The following is a 24546-nucleotide window of genomic DNA, read 5'->3' as shown; positions in this document are numbered from 1 at the left end:
AAGACAAACTCTGGATCATAGGGATATGGGATCCGCTGACAGTGAAGGACTCCAAAGATGTGCAGATTAGGTGGATTGGCTGTGCTAAATTGCCCCTCAGTGTCTCAAGATATGTAGGTTAGGGGGATTAGCAGGGTAAATACTTGGGGTTACGGGGAACAGGTCTGGGTGGGATTGCCCCTCAGTGTCAGGGGGGTTTATGTGGGGCTTCACGGATAGGATAGGGCCTGAGTGGGATTGTTGTCAGTGCAGTTTCGATGGGCCCAATGGTCTTCTTCTGCACTGCCGGGATCCTATTCTATGAGAACTCAAGAGAAACCCCAGCGCAGATTCTAAATATGTAAACATGGTTTACATCAAGATAGAGGGTCAGTTATTAGCCACCAGAAGAGGTATTCATTTACAGAAAACGCTGGAGAAACTCAGTGGGGGAGTGGGAGGGGGGGGGGGGGTGGGGAATTTTCCCGTCCCTCCTTCCATGGGAATCATAGCGGGCGAGGGGGCGGACCATGCAAAATTCCGTTGACCCCGGGTAGGGATTTCCGGCCTTGGGGCTAGCACGGCTGGAAAATCCCGCCCAACAGGTCTGACAGTGTCTGTGGAGAGAGAATAGAGTCAACGCTTCAAGTCCAGATGACCCTTCATCAGAGCTGACACAATGAAGCTGTGTGACAGAGGGCCGTCCAGACTCGAAGCACTGGCTCTATTCTCTCTCCATAGATGCTGTCAGACCTGCTGAGATCTTCCAGCGTTTTCTGTTTTGGCTTCATATTCCAGCATCTGCAGCATTTTGCCTTTATCTAGGTATTCAGGTGGCACAGTGGTTAGCACTGCTGCCTCACAGCAGCAGGTACCCGGTCACTGTCGGTGCGGAGTCTGCACATTCTCCCCATGTCTGCGTGGGCTTCCTCCGGATGCTCCGGTTTCCTCCCACAGTCTGGAAGATGTGCAGGTTAGGTGCATTGGCCATGCTAAATTCTCCCTCGGTGTACCCGAACAGGCGCCGGAGTGTGGTGACCGGAGGATTTTCCCAGTAACTTAATTGCAGCGTTAATTTAAGCCTACTTGTGACAATAATAAATAAACTTTAAACTTTTCACTTATCCTGGATAGAACTGAACCAAAGACTTGTTTGCAAACTCAGTATTTGGGCTCGTCCCCCATTCTGATTTTAAACCTAATTGTGGAACCCAAAAGGAGGATATCAACACAATGCCGAGATCCTCTTCCTGGTCCTCCTGTTGACACCATCAGCTCAAGCCACCTGCGGCAATACAGGAACTGACGGTGAGAGACGGCGATCCCCATTCTGGTATGGAACCCCTTTGAAGGGTCAAAGATCTTGGAGGTAAAGTGAGTGGATATTTTGGAGCCTTGTCCTTCGCTGTGGTTCTGGGTGGTGCCCACATTCTGGTAAGAGGTTTCATATTTACCAAATGCTTGGTCGGGGATTCGGAAAAACTGCCGAAACTCGACCGGCTCATCTGGGCGAGAGATGTCCCAAATCGGAGTGCTTCATACACGGGGTCCACCTTACTGCTTGTGGCTTCAACAGAGGGGAAAAGACAATGGCGATAAGAAAATATCAGAGGCACAGGAAATATCTGCACTTTTCCTCAAATGATTGACAAATCAGCACATCTTCAGTCACTTTTTATTCAGACCATTATTAGCATCATAGGAACAGGAGGAGAATATTCAATCCTCCAACCCGTTCCACCATTCAATGAGATCTTGGCTGATTTTTAAACTAACTCCACAAACCTGCCTTAGAAATTAATAGAAAGGGTCAAGAGCTTCAGGTTTTCAGGGGTCCAGATCACCAACAACCTGTCCTGGTCCCCCCCATGCCGACACTATAGTTAAGAAAGCCCACCAACACCTCTACTTTCTCAGAAGACTAAGGAAATTTGGCATGTCAGCTACAACTCTCACCATCTTTTATAGATGCACCAGAGAAAGCATTCTTTCTGGATGTATCACAGCTTGGTATGGCTCCTGCTCTACCCAAGACCGCAAGAAACTATAAAGGGTTCTGAATGAAACCAGTGCATCACGCAAACCAGCCTCCCATCCATTGACTCTGTCTACACTTCACGCTGCCTCGGAAAAGCAGCCAGCATAATTAAGGACCCCACGCACCCCAGGCATGCTGTCTTCCACCTTTTTCCATTGGGAAAAAGATACAAACATCTGAGGTCACGTACCAACCGACTCAAGAACAGCTTCTTCCCTGCTGCCATCAGACTTTTGAATGGACTTACCTTGCATTAAGTTGATCTTTCTCTACACCCTAACTATGACTGTAACACTACGTTCTGCATCCTCTCCTTTCCTTCTCTATGAACGGTATGCCTTATCTGTATAGCGTGCAAGAAACAATACTTTTCACTATATACTAATAAATGCGACAATAATAAATCAAATCAAATTTTCCTCATATCCTTTAATATCTTTGACTAATAAAAATCTATCAGTGAAATTTCAAATTAACGATTGATCCAGCATCAGTTGCTTCTTGTGGAAGAGAGTTTGGAACTTCTATCATTCTTTATGTGTCGACATATTTCCTAATTTCACTCCTGAAAGGTCTGGCTTTAATTTTCTTGGCTCTCTAACCAGCCCCCCCCCTCCCCACCTCCCCCCCCCACCCCCCTCCCGAGTCCTGGGCTGGAATTCTCGAATCTCACCCATGGCTGGGATTCTCCAGTCCTGCTGCACTCAATGGGGATTCAGCTGAGCATCATATTCTCTATTCTCACTGGCAGCGGTAGTGGGGCATACAAGACCAGAGGATTCCAGCTGTGGAGTCCCCAGTCAGTAGAAATTGGTGCTCCCAATCTCCCCTTGCTGCTCTCCTTAAAATCATCAAAGCTCTCCACAAATCACCCTTTAACTTCCCAAATTCCAGGGAGTGCAACCCTGGTTTTTGGGTATAAACTTTGATGATAGAAAATCCCTACAGTGCAGAAAGAGGCCATTGGACCTATCAAGCCTGCACCAACACCACCCAGGCCCTATCCTATCCCTCACGTATTTACCCTGCTAATCCCATGACACTAAGGGTCAATTTAGCACGGCCAATCAACCTGGTTTGTGTAATCAATTAGCACAGAAAGAGGCCATTTGGCCCATTGAACCTGTGCCAGCTCTGTAAAAGAGCACAACAATCAATCTGGGTAGCACAGTGGTTAGCACTGCTGCCTCAAAGCTCCAGTGACCTGGGTTCGATTCCCTCTTGGGCCACTGTCTGTGTGGAGTTTGCACGTTCTCCCGGTGTCTGCGTGGGTTTCCCCCGGGTGCTCCAGTTTCCTCCCACAATCCAAAGATGTGTGCATTAGGTGCATTGGCCATGCTAAATTGCTTCTTAGTGTCCCGGGAAGTGTAGGTTAGAGGGATTAGTGGGGTAAATGTGTGGGGTTGCAGGGATAGGGCCAGGGTGGGATTGTTGTCAGTGCAGACTCGATGGGCTGAATGGCCTCCTTCTGCACTGTAGGGATTCTATGATTCCATGAATCTCACTCTAAGGCTCCTTCCCCAATGCCCTGCAATTTTAAAGTATTTATCCAATTGAAACTTACTATTAAATCCGCTTCCACCGCCCTTTCAATACATTCCAGATCATAACTCAATGTGTAAAACGAAAATAAATTCTCCTTTTCCCCCAACTCTGTTTCCTCTGCCAATTATCCCCTGGGTACTGACTGTACTGCCAATGAAAACCATTTCTCCCTCTATTCTCTGCCTTTTGAAATTGTTGAATGTTTTTTCCGATCCCTCGGTGACGAGGAAGACCTGGCAGGCCAAAAAAGCAGCACATCAAAATAAAACTGCAAAGATTCGATCTTGCTATAAAAGAAAATCTGTGAATTATCCCAGCAGTTTATGTTTATGAAAATCCTGTGTTCTGATACAGCCTTTGATGTCACTCTCGTAAAAGCTTCCTTTGTAGCCTGCGATCCGAATTTTATTTATATTTGATAAGCTTTCAGTCCAGGCAGTTGTCCCCGCAGTGCCAACTGCAATTCCCACCCCTATCGTTCCTGCAACTGTCTGGTTCCACGTGGAGAGGCCATCTAGACCATCTCATCACTTTTATATCGGGGAGGGAAACTAACTGCAAGCACCCGGCTCTCCTCTGATGTCCGCTCTTGAAAGTAGAAAATTACCCACTTGGCCTGAATGCTTAAAACTGATCTTACACACTTGACAGGCAAAATTCCCTACTTCCCACTGGGGCCCAGAAGGACCGAAGCGACAACAGAACGACAAATATAAATTGTAGAGAGCGTGACACATGGAGGTCGCTCATCTCAGACTGGAAAGAGGTCAGGTGAAAGCATCTTCTAAAGCCTCCACTTACACCCAAAAGAGAAAATGCTGGAAAATCTCAGCAGGTCCGGCAGCATCTGTAAGGAGAGAAAAGAGCTGACGTTTCGAGTCCAGGCGACCCTTTGTCAAAGCTAAAAGGCACAGAAAGTGGGAGATATTTATACTGCAGGGGAGGGAATGAAAGATGAGTCATAGCCACAGAAACCAGGGGAAAGGCTGCTAATGGCAGCCCATAGAGAGAATAAAGGGTGTGAATGGCCAGACAGCAGAGAAGCTGAAATCACTTGGTAAGCTGTGACAGATGAGGGTGTGGGGGGAGGAGGGAGAATTGGGGGGAGAGAGGTAAAATTTAGGAAAAGGAGGTATCCTTCTGGCCTCCATTTATATAATCATTACCCCACTAACAAACCTAGCCTTGTATCATTCCTGCTCTGTACCTAGCAGCAATAATAGGAGCAGCAATGTTGACATTGGTGTACCATTCACCTTGGACCAAAGAAAATTCAGAATGTGGATTAGCCATGCTAAATTGCCCCTTCGCGCCGGGGGCTTAGCAGGGTAAATATGTGGGTCACAGGGATAGGGCCCGGGTGGGATTGTTGTCTGGGCAGACTTGAATGGGCTGAATGGCCTCCTTCTGCCCTGTAGCGTTCTATGATTCTATGTAAAGGGGGTGAAATAAGAAACATGAAGAATATGTTACAAGATTAATTCTAGAATATTCCTTCCATAATGTAATAAGTCCAGGGAAGCAGAAGTCCCTTCACCAAAATCCCTTTATTTACAGGTCTGACAGCAGCATACAGAGAGCTTTCAGTTAACGGTCTGCACTCGGAGTCCCAGAGGAACTGACACGCCTGGTTAAATACAAAGCAAAAGACTCCCTGATTGGCCCATCAATTTGGCCCTGAATTAGGGAGTTCATATTCTAACAGGCCCGCCTCAATTGCCTGATTAAAGTCGTTACACATAATATCAATCATTCTCTCCTTACAGTATTTATCGCAATCTCAAAGGTCCCAAGATAGGCTGTAAATGATCATGTGACATTGAATAGTTTGGATGTGTTTAATATGTCGAGTTACTCACCCATTGGCATGGCTTCTTTAATATGGCTTCCATATTGTTCTTGGATGAGAAGCGGGGAGCTGAAATTCCGCCGGAACCCCATTGGCTTTCAACGTGACATGAAATGAGGAAGAGCAGGGTCGTCAGAGTGGACAGTGATTATTAGATTAGGAATTTTGATGTCAAATGTCCAACTGACTCTCACAGTGTGAAGCATATACAGACAACTGAGAGACCCTGGATGAAAACTATCAACTTTAATCATCTTGCTATGTGCCATCATACTCGTTGCTTCCATTATCTCTGTGAACTGATGATTTTGTAAGGAGATCACAGACCAGTTTCATTTCTCTCTCTCTCTCCTTTACAAGAGCAAAATTCAACTTTGACCCTGAAGGGGAGGGTGGGGTAAGGGAAGCAAACTGAGAAAGAGAAATTAATTATACCCCACCCCCGCCCCCACCACCTAGACTGAGTCACATAGAAACATGGATCAGACGATGAATTCAGCACCAGCCACTAGGCACCAAGATTGAATTTTACCTCCTGTGCGTTGAGATCTATTGGGACTGCAGGGGCGATCTTACTGGCTCGACCCGCCGGTCGAGGGGCGGGGTCAGCCGAAAAATTGGGTTTGCGCATGGTTTCCCGCTTCTTGTGATCTTACCAGGAAGGGCATGAGGCTGATTTAAATATTTAAATCGATATTTTAATATAATTAGTGAAAGTCTTCACTGGCGAGGATCACGTGTGGTCCCCATCAACAGGGACTTGACGTGATGGTCTTGTCGGTGGGACCGGGGCCATTGAGGCCTCCTGGGTGGTTGGGGGCTGGGGGGGGGGGGGCAGTGCCCCTTGGGCAGTGTCAGCCTTGCACTGCTAGACTGGCACCCTGGCACTGTCAGCCTGGCAGTGCCCACCGTTCACCTTTGCACTGCCCACCAGGCACCAGGCAGTGCCAAGGGGTGGGGCCATGATGGGGCAGGGCTTAAGGGAAGGGGAGGGCCATGATGGGGCAGGGTCTAAGGGGAGGCGGGCAGGTGGGGAAGCTGCGCACTCTGCAACGGGGGATTGGCCAGGGTGGGGATTGACCAGACCGGGGGCAGGTTGGGGGAGCAATCAAACGGGGCAGGTCTTGAGGTGATGACTGGCCGGGGTGGGGGTAATTGACTGGGGAGGCCAGCGATTGGGGAGGGAAAGGCACAATATCCAGGGGAGAAGGGGGATGGCAATGGGGTGACTGACAGATCTCTCTTTATTCTGTTGCACAGAACAGAGAGATCTGCACATGTGCGATAGCGCTCCCTAGTGGGAGCAGCTGGCTTGCGGGCGTGCTGAGGCACTGCCCCACCCCCTGCTGATGGGAATCAGATTGTGCCTCAGGAAGTGGGGTAAGATTCAATTTGTGGCCTTGCCGGAAAAAAACGGATCTAAAACTTTCTCGCTTTCACGTTCGTTCATCACTTCGAATTTTTTTTGGTAAGGTCACCCCCTTTCTCTCGCTATAGTGATCAGGCACACTAGTCGAAGTCCAAAGCAATGTTGAGTTACATAATAGAACGAAGATAATGAGGGAAAAATTAATCCCTCTCTGGAAACCATTTCAATAATGTGTCCAAAGTAGGACTTGTACAGTGGGACAGATCTCTAGAAAAATGGTAAGAAATGTCATTTTGATACTAGCTTTGAACAGAGCTATAAAATATCACAATGCCACTGCTCTAATGTCCATATGTTTTTTTTTAAATTGTGGCAAAAATTGTCACTCAGTGATTTTAGAAATATCCGATTGTACTTATTTAACTTGTGTGTGTTACATTGCCAGGGTGGCCATTCTGAATCAGGTCTCCACACAACAGTGCTATCCCGCTTTGCAATTGGTAAAACCCCACGGTCAGTTTGAGTTGTTTGGGAATGAGGAGTTAAAAAGGCCTGAATTAGGCCTCATTTTGTTTTGCGTGTGGCACCTTTCAGATACTAAATTCAGGAATAAGAAAGTTTAGCCATTTACTGAGCCTACCCACTGTCGATATGCAGCTTTGTCTAGGGAACCGATGTAGGATGTGGAATTTTAGTAGGTGTAAAAAAAATCTTCCTGATGTTCAAATTTTCAACATATGTTCCACCCAAATTAGGAAATATTCGGTCAGAGGACTAAAAGCTTGGTCAAATAGAGAGGCTTTAAGGAGTGTCTTGAAGGAGGGAAGCGAGGTGGAGAGATGTAGGGATAGTATTCCAGAGCTTAGCCCTAGGTAACTGAAGAACACCACTACCACTGGTAGAGTAGTTAAAATTGGGGATGCACAAGAAGCCAGAATTAGGGGAGCACAGATATCTCTGGGGGTTTTGGGGCTGGAGGAGATTACAGAAATAGGGAGGAGTGAGTCAATGGAGGCATTTGAAAACAAGGATAAGAATTCAAGATTAAGATTATTTGAGATTTAAGGGGTGGCACAGTGGTTAGCACTGTTTCTCAGAGCATCAGGGACTCGGGTTCAATTCCGGCCTTGAGTGACTGTCTCTGTGGAGTTTGCACGTTCGCTCTGTGTCTGCGTGTGTTTCCTCTGGGTGCTCCGGTTTCCTCCCACACTCCAAAGCTATGCGGGTTAGGTTGAATGACCATGGTAAATTGCCCCTTAGTGTCAGGGTGATTACCCGGGGTTACGGGGATAGGGCCTGGGTGGGATTGTTGATGGTGCAGGCTGATGGGCCGAACGGCCTCCTTCTGCACTGTAGGGATTCCATGCTTCTATGAGGATCAGGATATAACTTGGTCAGGAGCCAATTCTAGGTCAGCGAGCACAGGGGTGATCATGGAACAGGACTAGGGGTGAACTGAGACACAGGGAGCAGAGTTTTATGCAGCCTCAAATATTTGGAGTGTAACATATGGGAGACCAGCCAGGTTGCATCGAAATGGTCCAGTCTAGAGGTGATGAAGGCTTGAATGAGGGTTCCCGTTGCAGATAAGCCGAAGCGGGGTGAATTTGGGTGATTCTATAGAGGTGGAAATAGAGAGATACCTAAACATCATCTATACACATCCCCTCACAAATAAATTGTGTCATTTAGCTGGCTGAAGCTAGCGCAAGTTGTTAAGATCTAATTTATCCTCTCATTCCTTGATGAATGCTGTCTACATTCCCCATCGACTTGGCTGGAGGCACTGCCACTGGGTCCATTTGTTTTGCTGCCTTAAACAAGGCTGACCCACCGTCAAAGAGCATGTCAGTTTGTAACAGCTCTGTCTCATCCTTCACACCAGTCACGCAAGTCCCTTCTGCCACAGGCAGAATTGCTGAGAAAATGAGTGCGCCCTACAAAAAGGTCAAAACTGATATTGGTGTCGCTTTAAGTAAAAGGAAAGAAGCCCGTAATAAAAGGGCTTACATAATGATTAGAAGTGGCATGATTTATAAATGTCCCTGGGTAGCGTAATGATTATGACAGCGTGGAGAGACAGCGCGGCGAGCTCCTACATTGAATGAGACACCAACAGGCAACATCAGGACTTGGCACAGACCAAGTCAGCTGACTCTAATCCCTTCTGTTTTTTCATTGAATCTGAACGAATCCATCTCCAACACGCGAGTAAATCTGTTGTGTTAGAGTTGATGCCTCGCTACTGGACCGACGTTTCGCTGACATATTTCTGCTATTGTTTATGCAACAGGTTTGTGACAGATGTAATTAATCCTCTGATTTACAAGGTCATTCGTTCATATTTCATACTTAGAATGGTCGGTTTTGTGGATGAATATTTACTGCAGGCAGAGACAGCAACAACTTGTGAACAGATACCTTCAACTCTAAAGATTCCTTTAGCATCTCATGCTATTTGACTCAAATACTTTCCGATTTTGAGAATTCAGGCTGTGTCCTAACCGAAGCTGACATTACTCTTCATTCTTCAACAAACATAGAAACAGAAGACAGGAGCAGGAGAAGGTCTTTTGGCCCCTCGAGCCTGCTCCGCCATTCATCACGATCATGGCTGATCGTCCAACTCAATAGCCTAATCCTGCTTTCTCCCCATAACCTTTGATCCCATTCTCCCCGAGTGCTATATCCAGCCGCCTCTTGAATACATTCAATGTTTTGGCATCAACTACTTCCTGTGGTAATGAATTCCCCAGGCTCACCACTCTTTGGGTGAAGAAATGTCTCCTCATCTCCGTCCTAAATAGAACATAGAATATTACAGCGCAGTACAGGCCCTTCGGCCCTCGATGTTGCGCCGACCAGTGAAACCAATCTAAAGCCCATCTAACCTACACTATTCCAATATCATCCATATAAATGGTCTACCCCGAATCCTCAGACTGTGACCCCTGGTTCTGGACTCACCCACTAGCTGGAATATCCTCCCTGCATCTACCCTGTCTAGTCCGGTTAGACTTTCATAAGTCTCTATGAGATCCCCCCTCTTTCATCTGAACTCCAGCGAAAACAATCCTAACCTAGTCAATCTCTCCTCATGCATCAGTCCCGCCATCCCCGGAATCAGCCTGGTAAACCTTCGCTGCACTCCCTCGAGAGCAAGAACATCCTTCCTCAGAAAAGGAGACCAAAACTGCACACAATACTCTAGGTGCGGCCTCACCAAGGCCCTGTATAATTGCAACAACACATCCCTGCTCCTGCACTCAAAACCTCTCGCAATGAAGGCCAACATGCCATCTGCCTTCTTCACTGTCTTTTACTCTTTGACAAAGGATGAATGTGGTTTGTTAATGCAAGAAAGTGTGACACTGGAGAGTAAAACACACTCTCCTTTTTCAGGATTGACACAAAGCTCTCCCCAGTCAGGGGTAGAATACATTTCTGAAACAACACTCACTAAAAAATACACAGGTCTGCTCATTAACACATTGCTGGGGCAGCACGGTGGCGCAGTGGTCAGCACTGCTGCCTCACAGCGCCAGGGACCCGGGTTTGATTCCCGGCTTGGGTCACCGTCTGTTTGGAGTTTGCACATTCTCCCCGTGTCTGCGTGGGTTTCGTCCGGATGCTCCGGTTTCCTCCCACAATCTGAAAGACGTACTGGTTAGGGTGCATTGACCCAAACAGGCGCCGGAGTGTGGCGGCTAGGGGAATTTCACAGTAACTTCATTGCAGTGTTAATGTAAGCCTTACTTGTGATAGCAATAAATAGATTTTTTCTTTACTGTTTGTGGAAGCTTGCTGTGCACAAATTGGCTGCTACGCAATATCAGTCGGAGAATTCCGGCCGTGATAGGATTGAAATATTTGTAAATATTGAAGCTTGTTCTGTTTTCCTTTTCTCACTGGGTGGGACACTATACAGAGTGGGTACATTTGCAATGAAAACCCTTTAAGGATATGACAATAAAAAGCAGCACCACAAATCTGTTTGGAAGACTGGAAAGTTTCCTCTGCCAAGTCATTAAGTTTTGACGCACCAAACTTGCAGCTGCTGCCCACTGGGTTAGCCGTGTGACTCAGCAGCCAAGCTAACCGAGTCCTTGAGCAACACTCACCAGTTTTCCGACACACTGCTGCTGGGAGGCGTCCTCTCCGCATTGTGGGTGGGCATTGATTTTGCAGAGTTTGCATCGCCAGCCTCGCTTAGAATATCCTGAAAACGCAAAGAAAAAAACCAGGAAAATAAACAATACCGTCGGCACCGTCCTCGATCTACCCCGCAACTACCTGGCCACCTTGCATCTCTACCTGTTCACCCCAGTCTCCAACCTCTGGTTGATTTTCCATTCTCCTGTTCCCCTGATCATTGCCACCACCACGTGTCGATCATGCAGTGGCAAATATGCTTACCTAATCTTCCCGCTCCCTGCCACTCTCTCCAGAATCAAAAGCTCCTTTTCAATCTTCTTCTTCCGTCATGAAGCCTATCTCAGCACCCTCCACCTGCATGGCTCTGATCCCCTCCCAACTTCCTGGATCACACTGGGACATGTTGATGCTGTATTGATGTTGCTAGATCAGGACAAGATGTGACGTTGCTGTAGCTTTGCCCCAGACTGGTGCGGAACGTTTAAATTATAAACGAAAATGGCCCAAATTCCGGCACAATACTTAGTTTATCTTCAGCAAGGCTGGTCCATTGACCATTAAATTTATTACAATCCAACCTTGCATCCCTTACGTGAGATTTTGATATCACCTCTTATCAAGTTTACACTGGACAGGTGAGGAGTCATAGGTTGAACTCTCATGATGTCAAAAGATCAGTTGGGATTAAAAAATAAAACTCCTTCAAGATTATTTTTTCTTCTCCTTTTAAAATACGAGAGCTGTCCCTCTTCCTGTTACAACTGTTTTGGAAACTAATCCAGTTCCTATCTTATTTCACTGCTTTGGCAGCAAGAATTGTTCCCACACATCGTGCTTCTTTTCAAGACGGAAGCTGACTTCTGTTAGCTCACCATCAAGAAGGTTGTTCTCCTCTACATAGTCTTCAAGGCTTGTGCACAAGGGCTGTGTGCAGGGGCTGTGCGCAGGGGCTGTGCGCAGGGGCTGTGCGCAGGGGCTGTGCGCAGGGGCTGTGCGCAGGGGCTGTGCACAATACTCCATGCGCAAGTTGATTAGGGCATTGTGCATCATCAGCACAATGTCAGGGAATGGAGCTTAATGACCTTTAAGTTTTGTTGCTGCTTCTTGCTGTTTACAGGATCACAGAATGATTAGAGCACAGAAGGAGTTCAGCTGTTGTGCCTGTGATGACTCTCCCAAGGTGCAACTCACCGAGTGCCACTCCCTCACCTTCGCCCCATTACCCTGCACATTCTTCCTTTTCAGATAATGATCAATTTCCCTCAAGAGACTCAACTGACCCTGCCTCCACCACAGGGAGTGCATTCCAGATCCTCACCGCTCGCTGTGTGAATCTGCCTCCACCACACTCTCAGACAGTGCCTTCCAGATACTAACCGCTCGCTGTGTGAATCTGCCTCCACCACACTCTCAGACAGTGCCTTCCAGATACTAACCGCTCGCTGTGTGAATCTGCCTCCACCACACTCTCAGACAGTGCCTTCCAGATACTAACCGCTCGCTGTGTGAATCTGTCTCCACCACACTCTCAGACAGTGCATTCCAGATCCTCACCACTCACTGTGTGAATCTGTCTCCACCACACTCTCAGACAGTGCATTCCAGATCCTCACCGCTCGCTGTGTGAATCTGCCTCCACCACACTCTCAGACAGTGCCTTCCAGATACTAACCGCTCGCTGTGTGAATCTGTCTCCACCACACTCTCAGACAGTGCATTCCAGATCCTCACCACTCACTGTGTGAATCTGTCTTCACCACACTCTCAGACAGTGCCTTCCAGATACTAACCGCTCGCTGTGTGAATCTGTCTTCACCACACTCTCAGACAGTGCCTTCCAGATACTAACCGCTCGCTGTGTGAATCTGCTTCCACCACACTCTCAGACAGTACCTTCCAGATACTAACCGCTCGCTGTGTGAATCTGCTTCCACCACACTCTCGGGCAGTGCATTCCAGATACTAACCGCTCGCTGTGTGAATCTGCTTCCACCACACTCTCGGGCAGTGCATTCCAGACACTAACCACTCGCTGTGTGAATCTGCTTCCACCACACTCTCGGGCAGTGCATTCCAGATCCTAACCGCTCGCTGTGTGAATCTGCCTCCACCACACTCTCAGACAGTGCATTCCAGATCCTAACCGCTCGCTGTGTGAATCTGCCTCCACCACACTCTCAGACAGTGCATTCCAGATACTAACCGCTCGCTGTGTGAATCTGCCTCCACCACACTCTCGGGCAGTGCATTCCAGATACTAACCGCTCGCTGTGTGAATCTGCTTCCACCACACTCTCGGGCAGTGCATTCCAGATACTAACCGCTCGCTGTGTGAATCTGCTTCCACCACACTCTCGGGCAGTGCATTCCAGACACTAACCACTCGCTGTGTGAATCTGTCTTCACCACACTCTCAGACAGTGCCTTCCAGATACTAACCGCTCGCTGTGTGAATCTGCTTCCACCACACTCTCAGACAGTACCTTCCAGATACTAACCGCTCGCTGTGTGAATCTGCTTCCACCACACTCTCGGGCAGTGCATTCCAGATCCTAACCGCTCGCTGTGTGAATCTGCCTCCACCACACTCTCAGACAGTGCATTCCAGATACTAACCGCTCGCTGTGTGAATCTGCTTCCACCACACTCTCGGGCAGTGCATTCCAGATACTAACCGCTCGCTGTGTGAATCTGCTTCCACCACACTCTCGGGCAGTGCATTCCAGATCCTAACCGCTCGCTGTGTGAATCTGCCTCCACCACACTCTCAGACAGTGCATTCCAGATACTAACCGCTCGCTGTGTGAATCTGCCTCCACCACACTCTCAGACAGTGCATTCCAGATATTAACCGCTCGCTGTGTGAATCTGCCTCCACCACACTCTCAGACAGTGCATTCCAGATATTAACCGCTCGCTGTGTGAATCTGCTTCCACCACACTCTCAGACAGTGCATTCCAGATACTAACCGCTCGCTGTGTGAATCTGCTTCCACCACACTCTCAGACAGTGCATTCCAGATACTAACCGCTCGCTGTGTGAATCTGCTTCCACCACACTCTCAGAAAGTGCATTCCAGATACTAACCGCTCGCTGTGTGAATCTGCTTCCACCACACTCTCGGGCAGTGCATTCCAGATATTAACCACTCGCTGTGTGAATCTGCTTCCACCACACTCTCGGGCAGTGCATTCCAGATATTAACCGCTCGCTGTGTGAGTCTGCCTCCACCACACTCTCAGACAGTGCATTCCAGATACTAACCGCTCGCTGTGTGAATCTGCTTCCACCACACTGTCAGACAGTGCATTCCAGATACTAACCGCTCGCTGTGTGAATCTGCTTCCACCACACTCTCAGACAGTGCCTTCCAGACCCTAACCACTCGCTGTGTGAGTCTGTCTCCACCACACTCTCGGGCAGTGCATTCCAGATATTAACCGCTCGCTGTGTGAGTCTGCCTCCACCACACTCTCAGACAGTGCATTCCAGATACTAACCGCTCGCTGTGTGAATCTGCTTCCACCACACTCTCAGACAGTGCCTTCCAGACCCTAACCACTCGCTGTGTGAGTCTGTCTCCACCACACTCTCGGGCAGTGCATTCCAGATATTAACCGCTCGCTGTGTGAGTCTGCCTCCACCACACTCTCAGACAGTGCATTCCAGATACTAACCGCTCGCTGTGTGAATCTGCTTCCACCACACTCTCAGACAGTGCATTCCAGATACTAACCGCTCGCTGTGTGAATCTGCTTCCACCACACTCTCAGACAGTGCCTTCCAGACCCTAACCACTCGCTGTGTGAGTCTGCCTCCACCACACTCTCAGACAGTGCATTCCAGATACTAACCGCTCGCTGTGTGAATCTGCTTCCACCACACTCTCAGACAGTGCATTCCAGATACTAACCGCTCGCTGTGTGAATCTGCTTCCACCACACTCTCAGACAGTGCATTCCAGATACTAACCGCTCGCTGTGTGAATCTGCTTCCACCACACTCTCAGAAAGTGCATTCCAGATACCAACCGCTCGCTGTGTGAATCTGCTTCCACCACACTCTCGGGCAGTGCATTCCAGATACTAACCGCTCGCTGTGTGAATCTGCTTCCACCACACTCTCGGGCAGTGCATTCCAGATACTAACCACTCGCTGTGTGAATCTGCTTCCACCACACTCTCAGACAGTGCATTCCAGATACTAACCGCTCGCTGTGTGAATCTGCTTCCACCACACTCTCAGACAGTGCATTCCAGATACTAACCGCTCGCTGTGTGAATCTGCTTCCACCACACTCTCAGAAAGTGCATTCCAGATACTAACCGCTCGCTGTGTGAATCTGCTTCCACCACACTCTCGGGCAGTGCATTCCAGATATTAACCACTCGCTGTGTGAATCTGCTTCCACCACACTCTCGGGCAGTGCATTCCAGATATTAACCGCTCGCTGTGTGAATCTGCCTCCACCACACTCTCAGACAGTGCATTCCAGATCCTCACCGCTCGCTGTGTGAATCTGCCTCCACCACACTCTCAGACAGTGCCTTCCAGATATTAACCGCTCGCTGTGTGAATCTGCCTCCACCACACTCTCAGACAGTGCATTCCAGATACTAACCGCTCGCTGTGTGAATCTGCTTCCACCACACTCTCAGACAGTGCATTCCAGATACTAACCGCTCGCTGTGTGAATTTGCCTCCACCACACTCTCAGACAGTGCCTTCCAGATACTAACCGCTCGCTGTGTGAATCTGTCTCCACCACACTCTCAGACAGTGCATTCCAGATCCTCACCACTCGCTGTGTGAATCTGTCTCCACCACACTCTCAGACAGTGCATTCCAGATCCTCACCACTCGCTGTGTGAATCTGCCTCCACCACACTCTCAGACAGTGCCTTCCAGATACTAACCGCTCGCTGTGTGAATCTGTCTCCACCACACTCTCAGACAGTGCATTCCAGATCCTCACCACTCACTGTGTGAATCTGTCTTCACCACACTCTCAGACAGTGCCTTCCAGATACTAACCGCTCGCTGTGTGAATCTGTCTTCACCACACTCTCAGACAGTGCCTTCCAGATACTAACCGCTCGCTGTGTGAATCTGCTTCCACCACACTCTCAGACAGTACCTTCCAGATACTAACCGCTCGCTGTGTGAATCTGCTTCCACCACACTCTCGGGCAGTGCATTCCAGATACTAACCGCTCGCTGTGTGAATCTGCTTCCACCACACTCTCGGGCAGTGCATTCCAGACACTAACCACTCGCTGTGTGAATCTGCTTCCACCACACTCTCGGGCAGTGCATTCCAGATCCTAACCGCTCGCTGTGTGAATCTGCCTCCACCACACTCTCAGACAGTGCATTCCAGATCCTAACCGCTCGCTGTGTGAATCTGCCTCCACCACACTCTCAGACAGTGCATTCCAGATACTAACCGCTCGCTGTGTGAATCTGCCTCCACCACACTCTCGGGCAGTGCATTCCAGATACTAACCGCTCGCTGTGTGAATCTGCTTCCACCACACTCTCGGGCAGTGCATTCCAGATACTAACCGCTCGCTGTGTGAATCTGCTTCCACCACACTCTCGGGCAGTGCATTCCAGACACTAACCACTCGCTGTGTGAATCTGTCTTCACCACACTCTCAGACAGTGCCTTCCAGATACTAACCGCTCGCTGTGTGAATCTGCTTCCACCACACTCTCAGACAGTACCTTCCAGATACTAACCGCTCGCTGTGTGAATCTGCTTCCACCACACTCTCGGGCAGTGCATTCCAGATCCTAACCGCTCGCTGTGTGAATCTGCCTCCACCACACTCTCAGACAGTGCATTCCAGATACTAACCGCTCGCTGTGTGAATCTGCTTCCACCACACTCTCGGGCAGTGCATTCCAGATACTAACCGCTCGCTGTGTGAATCTGCTTCCACCACACTCTCGGGCAGTGCATTCCAGATCCTAACCGCTCGCTGTGTGAATCTGCCTCCACCACACTCTCAGACAGTGCATTCCAGATACTAACCGCTCGCTGTGTGAATCTGCCTCCACCACACTCTCAGACAGTGCATTCCAGATATTAACCGCTCGCTGTGTGAATCTGCCTCCACCACACTCTCAGACAGTGCATTCCAGATATTAACCGCTCGCTGTGTGAATCTGCTTCCACCACACTCTCAGACAGTGCATTCCAGATACTAACCGCTCGCTGTGTGAATCTGCTTCCACCACACTCTCAGACAGTGCATTCCAGATACTAACCGCTCGCTGTGTGAATCTGCTTCCACCACACTCTCAGAAAGTGCATTCCAGATACTAACCGCTCGCTGTGTGAATCTGCTTCCACCACACTCTCGGGCAGTGCATTCCAGATATTAACCACTCGCTGTGTGAATCTGCTTCCACCACACTCTCGGGCAGTGCATTCCAGATATTAACCGCTCGCTGTGTGAGTCTGCCTCCACCACACTCTCAGACAGTGCATTCCAGATACTAACCGCTCGCTGTGTGAATCTGCTTCCACCACACTCTCAGACAGTGCATTCCAGATACTAACCGCTCGCTGTGTGAATCTGCTTCCACCACACTCTCAGACAGTGCCTTCCAGACCCTAACCACTCGCTGTGTGAGTCTGTCTCCACCACACTCTCGGGCAGTGCATTCCAGATATTAACCGCTCGCTGTGTGAGTCTGCCTCCACCACACTCTCAGACAGTGCATTCCAGATACTAACCGCTCGCTGTGTGAATCTGCTTCCACCACACTCTCAGACAGTGCATTCCAGATACTAACCGCTCGCTGTGTGAATCTGCTTCCACCACACTCTCAGACAGTGCCTTCCAGACCCTAACCACTCGCTGTGTGAGTCTGCCTCCACCACACTCTCAGACAGTGCATTCCAGATACTAACCGCTCGCTGTGTGAATCTGCTTCCACCACACTCTCAGAAAGTGCATTCCAGATACTAACCGCTCGCTGTGTGAATCTGCCTCCACCACACTCTCAGACAGTGCATTCCAGATACTAACCGCTCGCTGTGTGAATCTGCTTCCACCACACTCTCAGACAGTGCATTCCAGATACTAACCGCTCGCTGTGTGAATCTGCTTCCACCACACTCTCAGACAGTGCATTCCAGATACTAACCGCTCGCTGTGTGAATCTGCTTCCACCACACTCTCAGACAGTGCATTCCAGATACTAACCGCTCGCTGTGTGAATCTGCTTCCACCACACTCTCGGGCAGTGCATTCCAGATACTAACCGCTCGCTGTGTGAATCTGCTTCCACCACACTCTCGGGCAGTGCATTCCAGATACTAACCACTCGCTTTGTGAATCTGCTTCCACCACACTCTCGGGCAGTGCATTCCAGATCCTAACCGCTCGCTGTGTGAATCTGCTTCCACCACACTCTCGGGCAGTGCATTCCAGATACTAACCGCTCGCTGTGTGAATCTGCTTCCACCACACTCTCGGGCAGTGCATTCCAGATCCTAACCGCTCGCTGTGTGAATCTGCCTCCACCACACTCTCAGACAGTGCATTCCAGATACTAACCGCTCGCTGTGTGAATCTGCCTCCACCACACTCTCGGGCAGTGCATTCCAGATAGTAACCGCTCGCTGTGTGAATCTGCTTCCACCACACTCTCGGGCAGTGCATTCCAGATATTAACCGCTCGCTGTGTGAGTCTGCCTCCACCACACTCTCAGACAGTGCATTCCAGATACTAACCGCTCGCTGTGTGAATCTGCTTCCACCACACTCTCAGACAGTGCATTCCAGATACTAACCACTCGCTGTGTGAATCTGTCTTCACCACACTCTCAGACAGTGCCTTCCAGATACTAACCGCTCGCTGTGTGAATCTGCTTCCACCACACTCTCAGACAGTGCATTCCAGATACTAACCACTCGCTGTGTGAATCTGTCTTCACCACACTCTCAGACAGTGCCTTCCAGATACTAACCACTCGCTGTGTGAATCTGCTTCCACCACACTCTCAGACAGTGCATTCCAGATACTAACCGCTCGCTGTGTGAATTTGCCTCCACCACACACTCGGGCAGTGCATTCCAGATACTAACCGCTCGCTGTGTGAATCTGCCTCCAACACACTCTCGGGCAGTGCATTCCAGATACTAACCACTCGCTGTGTGAATCTGCCTCCACCACACTCTCAGACAGTGCCTTCCAGATACTAACCGCTCGCTGTGTGAATCTGCTTTCACCACACTCTCAGACAGTGCATTCCAGATCCTAACCACTCGCTGTGTGAATCTGCCTCCACCACACTCTCGGGCAGTGCATTCCAGATACTAACCACTCGCTGTGTGAATCTGCTTCCACCACACTCTCGGGCAGTGCATTCCAGATACTAACCACTCGCTGTGTGAATCTGCCTCCACCACACTCTCAGACAGTGCCTTCCAGATACTAACCGCTCGCTGTGTGAATCTGCTTCCACCACACTCTCGGGCAGTGCATTCCAGATACTAACCGCTCGCTGTGTGAATCTGCCTCCACCACACTCTCAGACAGTGCATTCCAGATACTAACCACTCGCTGTGTGAGTCTGCTTCCACCACACTCTCGGGCAGTGCATTCCAGATACTAACCGCTCGCTGTGTGAGTCTGTCTCCACCACACTCTCGGGCAGTGCATTCCAGATACTAACCGCTCGCTGTGTGAATCTGCCTCCACCACACTCTCAGACAGTGCATTCCAGATACTAACCGCTCGCTGTGTGAATCTGCCTCCACCACACTCTCAGACAGTGCATTCCAGATACTAACCACTCGCTGTGTGAATCTGCTTCCACCACACTCTCGGGCAGTGCATTCCAGGTACTAACCGCTCGCTGTGTGAATCTGCCTCCACCACACTCTCAGACAGTGCATTCCAGATACTAACCACTCGCTGTGTGAATCTATCTCCACCACACTCTCGGGCAGTGCATTCCAGACACTAACCGCTCGCTGTGTGAATCTGTCTCCACCACACTCTCAGACAGTACCTTCCAGATACTAACCACTCGCTGTGTGAATCTGTCTCCACCACACTCTCGGGCAGTGCATTCCAGACACTAACCGCTCGCTGCACGTAAAAAGCTTTTCCTCATTTTGCCATTGCTTCTTTTGCCAATTACCTTAAATCTGTGCCTTCTGCTTCTTGATCATTCTCCAAATGGGAGCAGTCTCTCCCTCCCAACTCTGTCCAGAAGTCCTCATGATTTTGAATCCCTCTGTCAAATCTCCTCTTAATCTTTTCTTCTCCAAGGTAAACAGCCTTAGCTTCTCCAATCTTTCTACATCACCGAACTGCCTCATCCCTTGGAACCATTCTGTACCTCTCTGCTGCCTTCACATCCTTCCCAAAGTGCAACGCCCAGAACTGCACACAATACTCCAGCTGAGGCTGAACCAGTGTTTAGATACAGGTGAATAGATCATGTGTCGCCACAGGGGGGGAAATTTTTAAGCTCTTAGCAGATCAATGGGAAAGCAGTAAGGGAGCTATTAAATCACAGCTTCCTCATTTTCCACTCTGTTCCCTTGGATTTGCCCATTTTAGTGCTGGCGATTTTGGGGGGTGGCTGAAGCAATTAAAACCTGCCACATCTCCAATGGCATTGCACGGATCACATGGGACCACTGTCTGCTCCTGTTGACTTCCTTCCAGAAGTAAAATCAGCTCTTGGGCATCTTTCCAAAAGAGAAAATGCTGGAAAATCTCAGGTCTGGCAGCATCTGTAAGAATAGAAAAGAGCTGATGTTTCGAGTCCAGATGACCCTTTGTCAAAGCTAAAAGGCATAGAAAGCATCTGGACTCGAAACATCAGCTCTTTTCTCTCCTTACAGATGCTGCCAGACGCACTGAGATTTTCCAGCATTTTCTCTTTTGGTTTCAGCTTCCAGCATCCGCAGTAATTTGCTTTTATCTTGGGCATCTTTCACAGTGCCCCTTGCCAAGTCTCAGTGCACTTGCCTGTAACACTCCATTGTTTGAATCATAGACTCCCTACAGTGCAGAAGGAGGCCATTTGGCCCATCGATGCTGCACCAACCACAACCCCACACAGGCCCCACTCCCGCAACCCCACATATTTACTCTGCTAATCCCCCTGACACGAGGGTCATTTTATCATGGCCAATCAACCTAACCTACACATCTTTGAAATGTGGGAGGAAACCGGAGCACCCGGAGGAAACCCTCGCAGACACGGGGGGAATGTGCAGGCTCCACACAGACAGTGACCTGAGGCTGGAATTGAACCCAGGTCCCTGGCGCTGTGAGGCAGCAGTGCTAACCACTGTGCCACCATGTCGCCCTAAATGACTGAAGGTCATTTGTCAGTAATTATCCCAAGTGAAAACCTAGTTGAGCTTTGCAAACTCTCGGCTGCAGGGTTTTGAGTCCAGAGTGTGCATTATCTCGCTGCCATCTGCACATTAAAAACCCGGGGCAATTAGGCTGTTTTTTCTGAGTCATTTGCATGGAAATAAGAAGTTTGGTAAATGGCCTGAGGGAGATCTTTAAAATGATGGAAGGGTTTGATAGGCTAGACGGCGAGATATTTCTACTTGCTAGCTACACCAGAACATGGCATCATAATCACAAGATAATCACTCATTAATCCAAGAAAAAATTCAGGAGAAATGTCTTTAACCAAAGAGTGGTTTGAATGTGGAAGTCAATACCTTAAGGAGCAGTTGTATGGACGCATTGAAGGGAAAGGATGAAAAATCCTATGAGAAGGTAAGAAATGGATGGGTTAACAGGGTTAGGTAACAGGGCAAATTTTCCGGAACGCCTGCCGCGGGAATTGTTGCAGGTGGGACAGATAATTTGACGGAACATTGAAAGGTCCTTTGACCTCGGCGGGAATTGACGGGACGGCACGGTGGCGCTGTGGTTAGCACTGCTGCCTCACAGCGCCAGTAACCCGGGTTCAATTCGGCCTTGGGTCACGTCTGCGTGGAGTTTGCACGTTCTCCCAGTGTCTGCTTGGGTTTCCTCCGGGTCCTCCGGTTTCCTCCCACACTCCAAAGATGTGCGGGCTAGGTTGATTGGCCATGCTAAATTGCCCCTTAGTGTCCATGTAGTGTAGATACATGCACCGTGCTGTCAGGGAGGGAGTTCCAGGATTTTGACCCATTTTGGAAGTCTAGATACAATGTGAGCTCACCATCTAAGAGTTTGGGAGTGAACACCGAGGGATGTTTGACCTACTGGGCGTTACTTATCAAGTTGTTTTTACATGGAAACAATTCTATTTTCATTTGCTTATATTGACCCCATTGTTTTTTGGTGTCCAGAAAGAGTGTGAGAGTGTGTGAGTGGCAAGCAAGGATGAAGTAGAAAGGATCGAGAGCTTCACGTTTTTAGGTGTCCAGATCACCAACAACTTGCCCTGGTCCCCCCATGCCGACACTATAGTTAAGAAAGCCCACCAACACCTCTACTTTCTTAGAAGATTAAGGAAATTTGGCATGTCAGCTACGACTCTCATCAACTTTTACAGATGCTCCATAGAAAACATTCTTTCTGGTTGTACGACAGCTTGGTATGGTTCCTGCTCTGCCCAAGACTGCAAGAAACTACAAAAGGTCATGAATGTAGCCCAATCCATCACGCAAACCAGCCTCCCATCCATTGACTCTGTCTACACTTCCCGCTGCCTCGGCAAAGCAGGCAGCATAATTAAGGACCCCCCCGCACCCCGGACATTCTCTCTTCCACTTTCTTCCTTCAGGAAAAAGATACAGAAGACTGAGGTCACGTACCAACCGACTCAAGAACAGCTTCTTCCCTGCTGCTGTCAGACTTTTGAATGGACTTACCTTGCATTAAGTTGATCTTTCTCCACACCCTAGCTATGACTGTAACACTACATTCTGCACTCTCTCGTTTCCTTCTATGAACGGTATGCTTTGTCTCTAAAGCACACAAGAAATAATACTTTTCACTGTGTGTTAATACATGTGACAATAATAAATCAAATCAAAGATATGTTCTCATTGTACTTGTTGAAAACAGGATGTACACTGGGCTGTTATCTGTGTTGCTGATTAAATCAGTGACCTGTGTCACCCAGCTAACAGGTGAGGAACATCCTGACATTGCAACTGAATCATTCATTTAGTTCCGAAGCAGATGAGGAGCAACCTTCAATGGGGAACAATTCTGCTCAGTCTTCAAGCCCAAAGATACACTTTCGCCCTGATTTTACCCGCACGCCCACCTCAATTTTGGAACGCAAGAGGCTCGCAAAACGGCATTCTCCTTTGGCCTCAGGCACGATCTTTCGAGCCTTGGGTGGGCGTGCTGGTAACATTTTTTAAGTGACGATGATTCTTTAGCTGCAACAACAATATATCTTGGAATTTTTCAGGAAGCGAAGTCGTGGTGCCAAATTCACAGCAGGTTCCTGGGACAGAGCCCACCTATCCAATTTTTGTTTTGTGTGTCTGCGTCAGGCACAGTTTTTCCACTGATCCGACATGACAGCAATGCTGAGACAGACCTGCAAGATGTAACCAATGGCAATAAGCAAGGCGGTTACCAAGACAAACGTCAGGCCACCATTTTAATCTTCACGCTCATAAGTGAGATTTAAGCCATTTTTTAAAAGGCGGGGAAAGGTTTAGAGCAGGACTTCCTAGGATTGACATAAGTTCATAAGATATAGGAGCAGAATTAGGCCATTCGGCCCATCAAGTCCGCTCCGCCATTCGATCATGGCTGATATGTTCCTCATCCCCATTTTCCTGCCTTCTCCCCATAACCTTTCAACCCATTACCAATTAAAAATCTGTCTAACTCCTCCTTAAATTTACTCACTGTCCCAGCACCCACCGCACTTTAGGATAGCGAATTCCACAGATTCACAATCCTTCGCGAGAAATAGTTTCTCCTCAACTCTTGGAGCTCCGAAAGCTTGTGTGGCTTTTGCTACCAAATAAACCTGTTGGAGTTTAACCAGGTGTTGTTAAACTTCTTACTATTAAATTTTCTACCCCTTATCCTAAGACTATGACCTCTCGTCCTAGAATGCCCCACCAGTGGAATAATCCGCTCCACATTTACTTTATCCATACCTTTTATCATCTTGAATACCTCAATTTGATCTCCCCTCATTCTTCTAAATTCCAGAGAGTATCGGCCTAAACTGTTGAATCTCTCTTCATACGACAAAGCCCTCATCTCTGGAATCAATCTAGTGAAACTCCTCTGATCTGCCTCCAATCCCACTACACCTTTCCTCAAATACGGAGACCAAAACTGTGCACAATACTCCAGGTGTAGACTCACCAGCTCTAAGAAGACATCTCATGTCTTCTTGGAGAAGAGCATCTAATTTTCCTCTCTACTCTGGAAAGTCAGGAGGGTCTATGGCTATTGGAAAATATTGGTGAGCTAATAAAGCAAACTTGCCCTTAAGATGTGTCCTTGTCTTGTTCGCTTTGCCCCCTGCTCACCCATTCAGCCGCTAATGCTTTAAATGCCTGCGGTGCTATTAAAAGAAACTGCAACGGGAAAATTTATTCTGCAAGATTAGTATTAGCTAGACAATCCAGATCCTTATGAAAAGG

General features: G+C 48.6%; 1 protein-coding gene across 1 annotated transcript in view; it reads right to left on the bottom strand.

Moving 5' to 3' along the window:
• The window catches only part of LOC144500988 (SH3 and cysteine-rich domain-containing protein 2-like), a 139556-nt gene that overhangs the window by 35822 nt on the left and 79188 nt on the right, over positions 1 to 24546 (bottom strand). Inside the window, exons 3-5 of the mRNA XM_078224488.1 lie at positions 10902 to 10999; positions 5422 to 5506; positions 1434 to 1546 (exon numbers count right to left, since the gene is read on the bottom strand). Of these exons, the coding sequence (XP_078080614.1) occupies positions 1434 to 1546; positions 5422 to 5506; positions 10902 to 10999 (296 nt within the window). The remainder of the gene's footprint in view (positions 1 to 1433; positions 1547 to 5421; positions 5507 to 10901; positions 11000 to 24546) is intronic.

The sequence above is a fragment of the Mustelus asterias genome, chromosome 11 (genome assembly GCF_964213995.1).
Source record: "Mustelus asterias chromosome 11, sMusAst1.hap1.1, whole genome shotgun sequence".
Lineage (NCBI taxonomy): Eukaryota > Metazoa > Chordata > Chondrichthyes > Carcharhiniformes > Triakidae > Mustelus > Mustelus asterias.
This window is presented reverse-complemented; position numbering and strand designations above follow the sequence as displayed.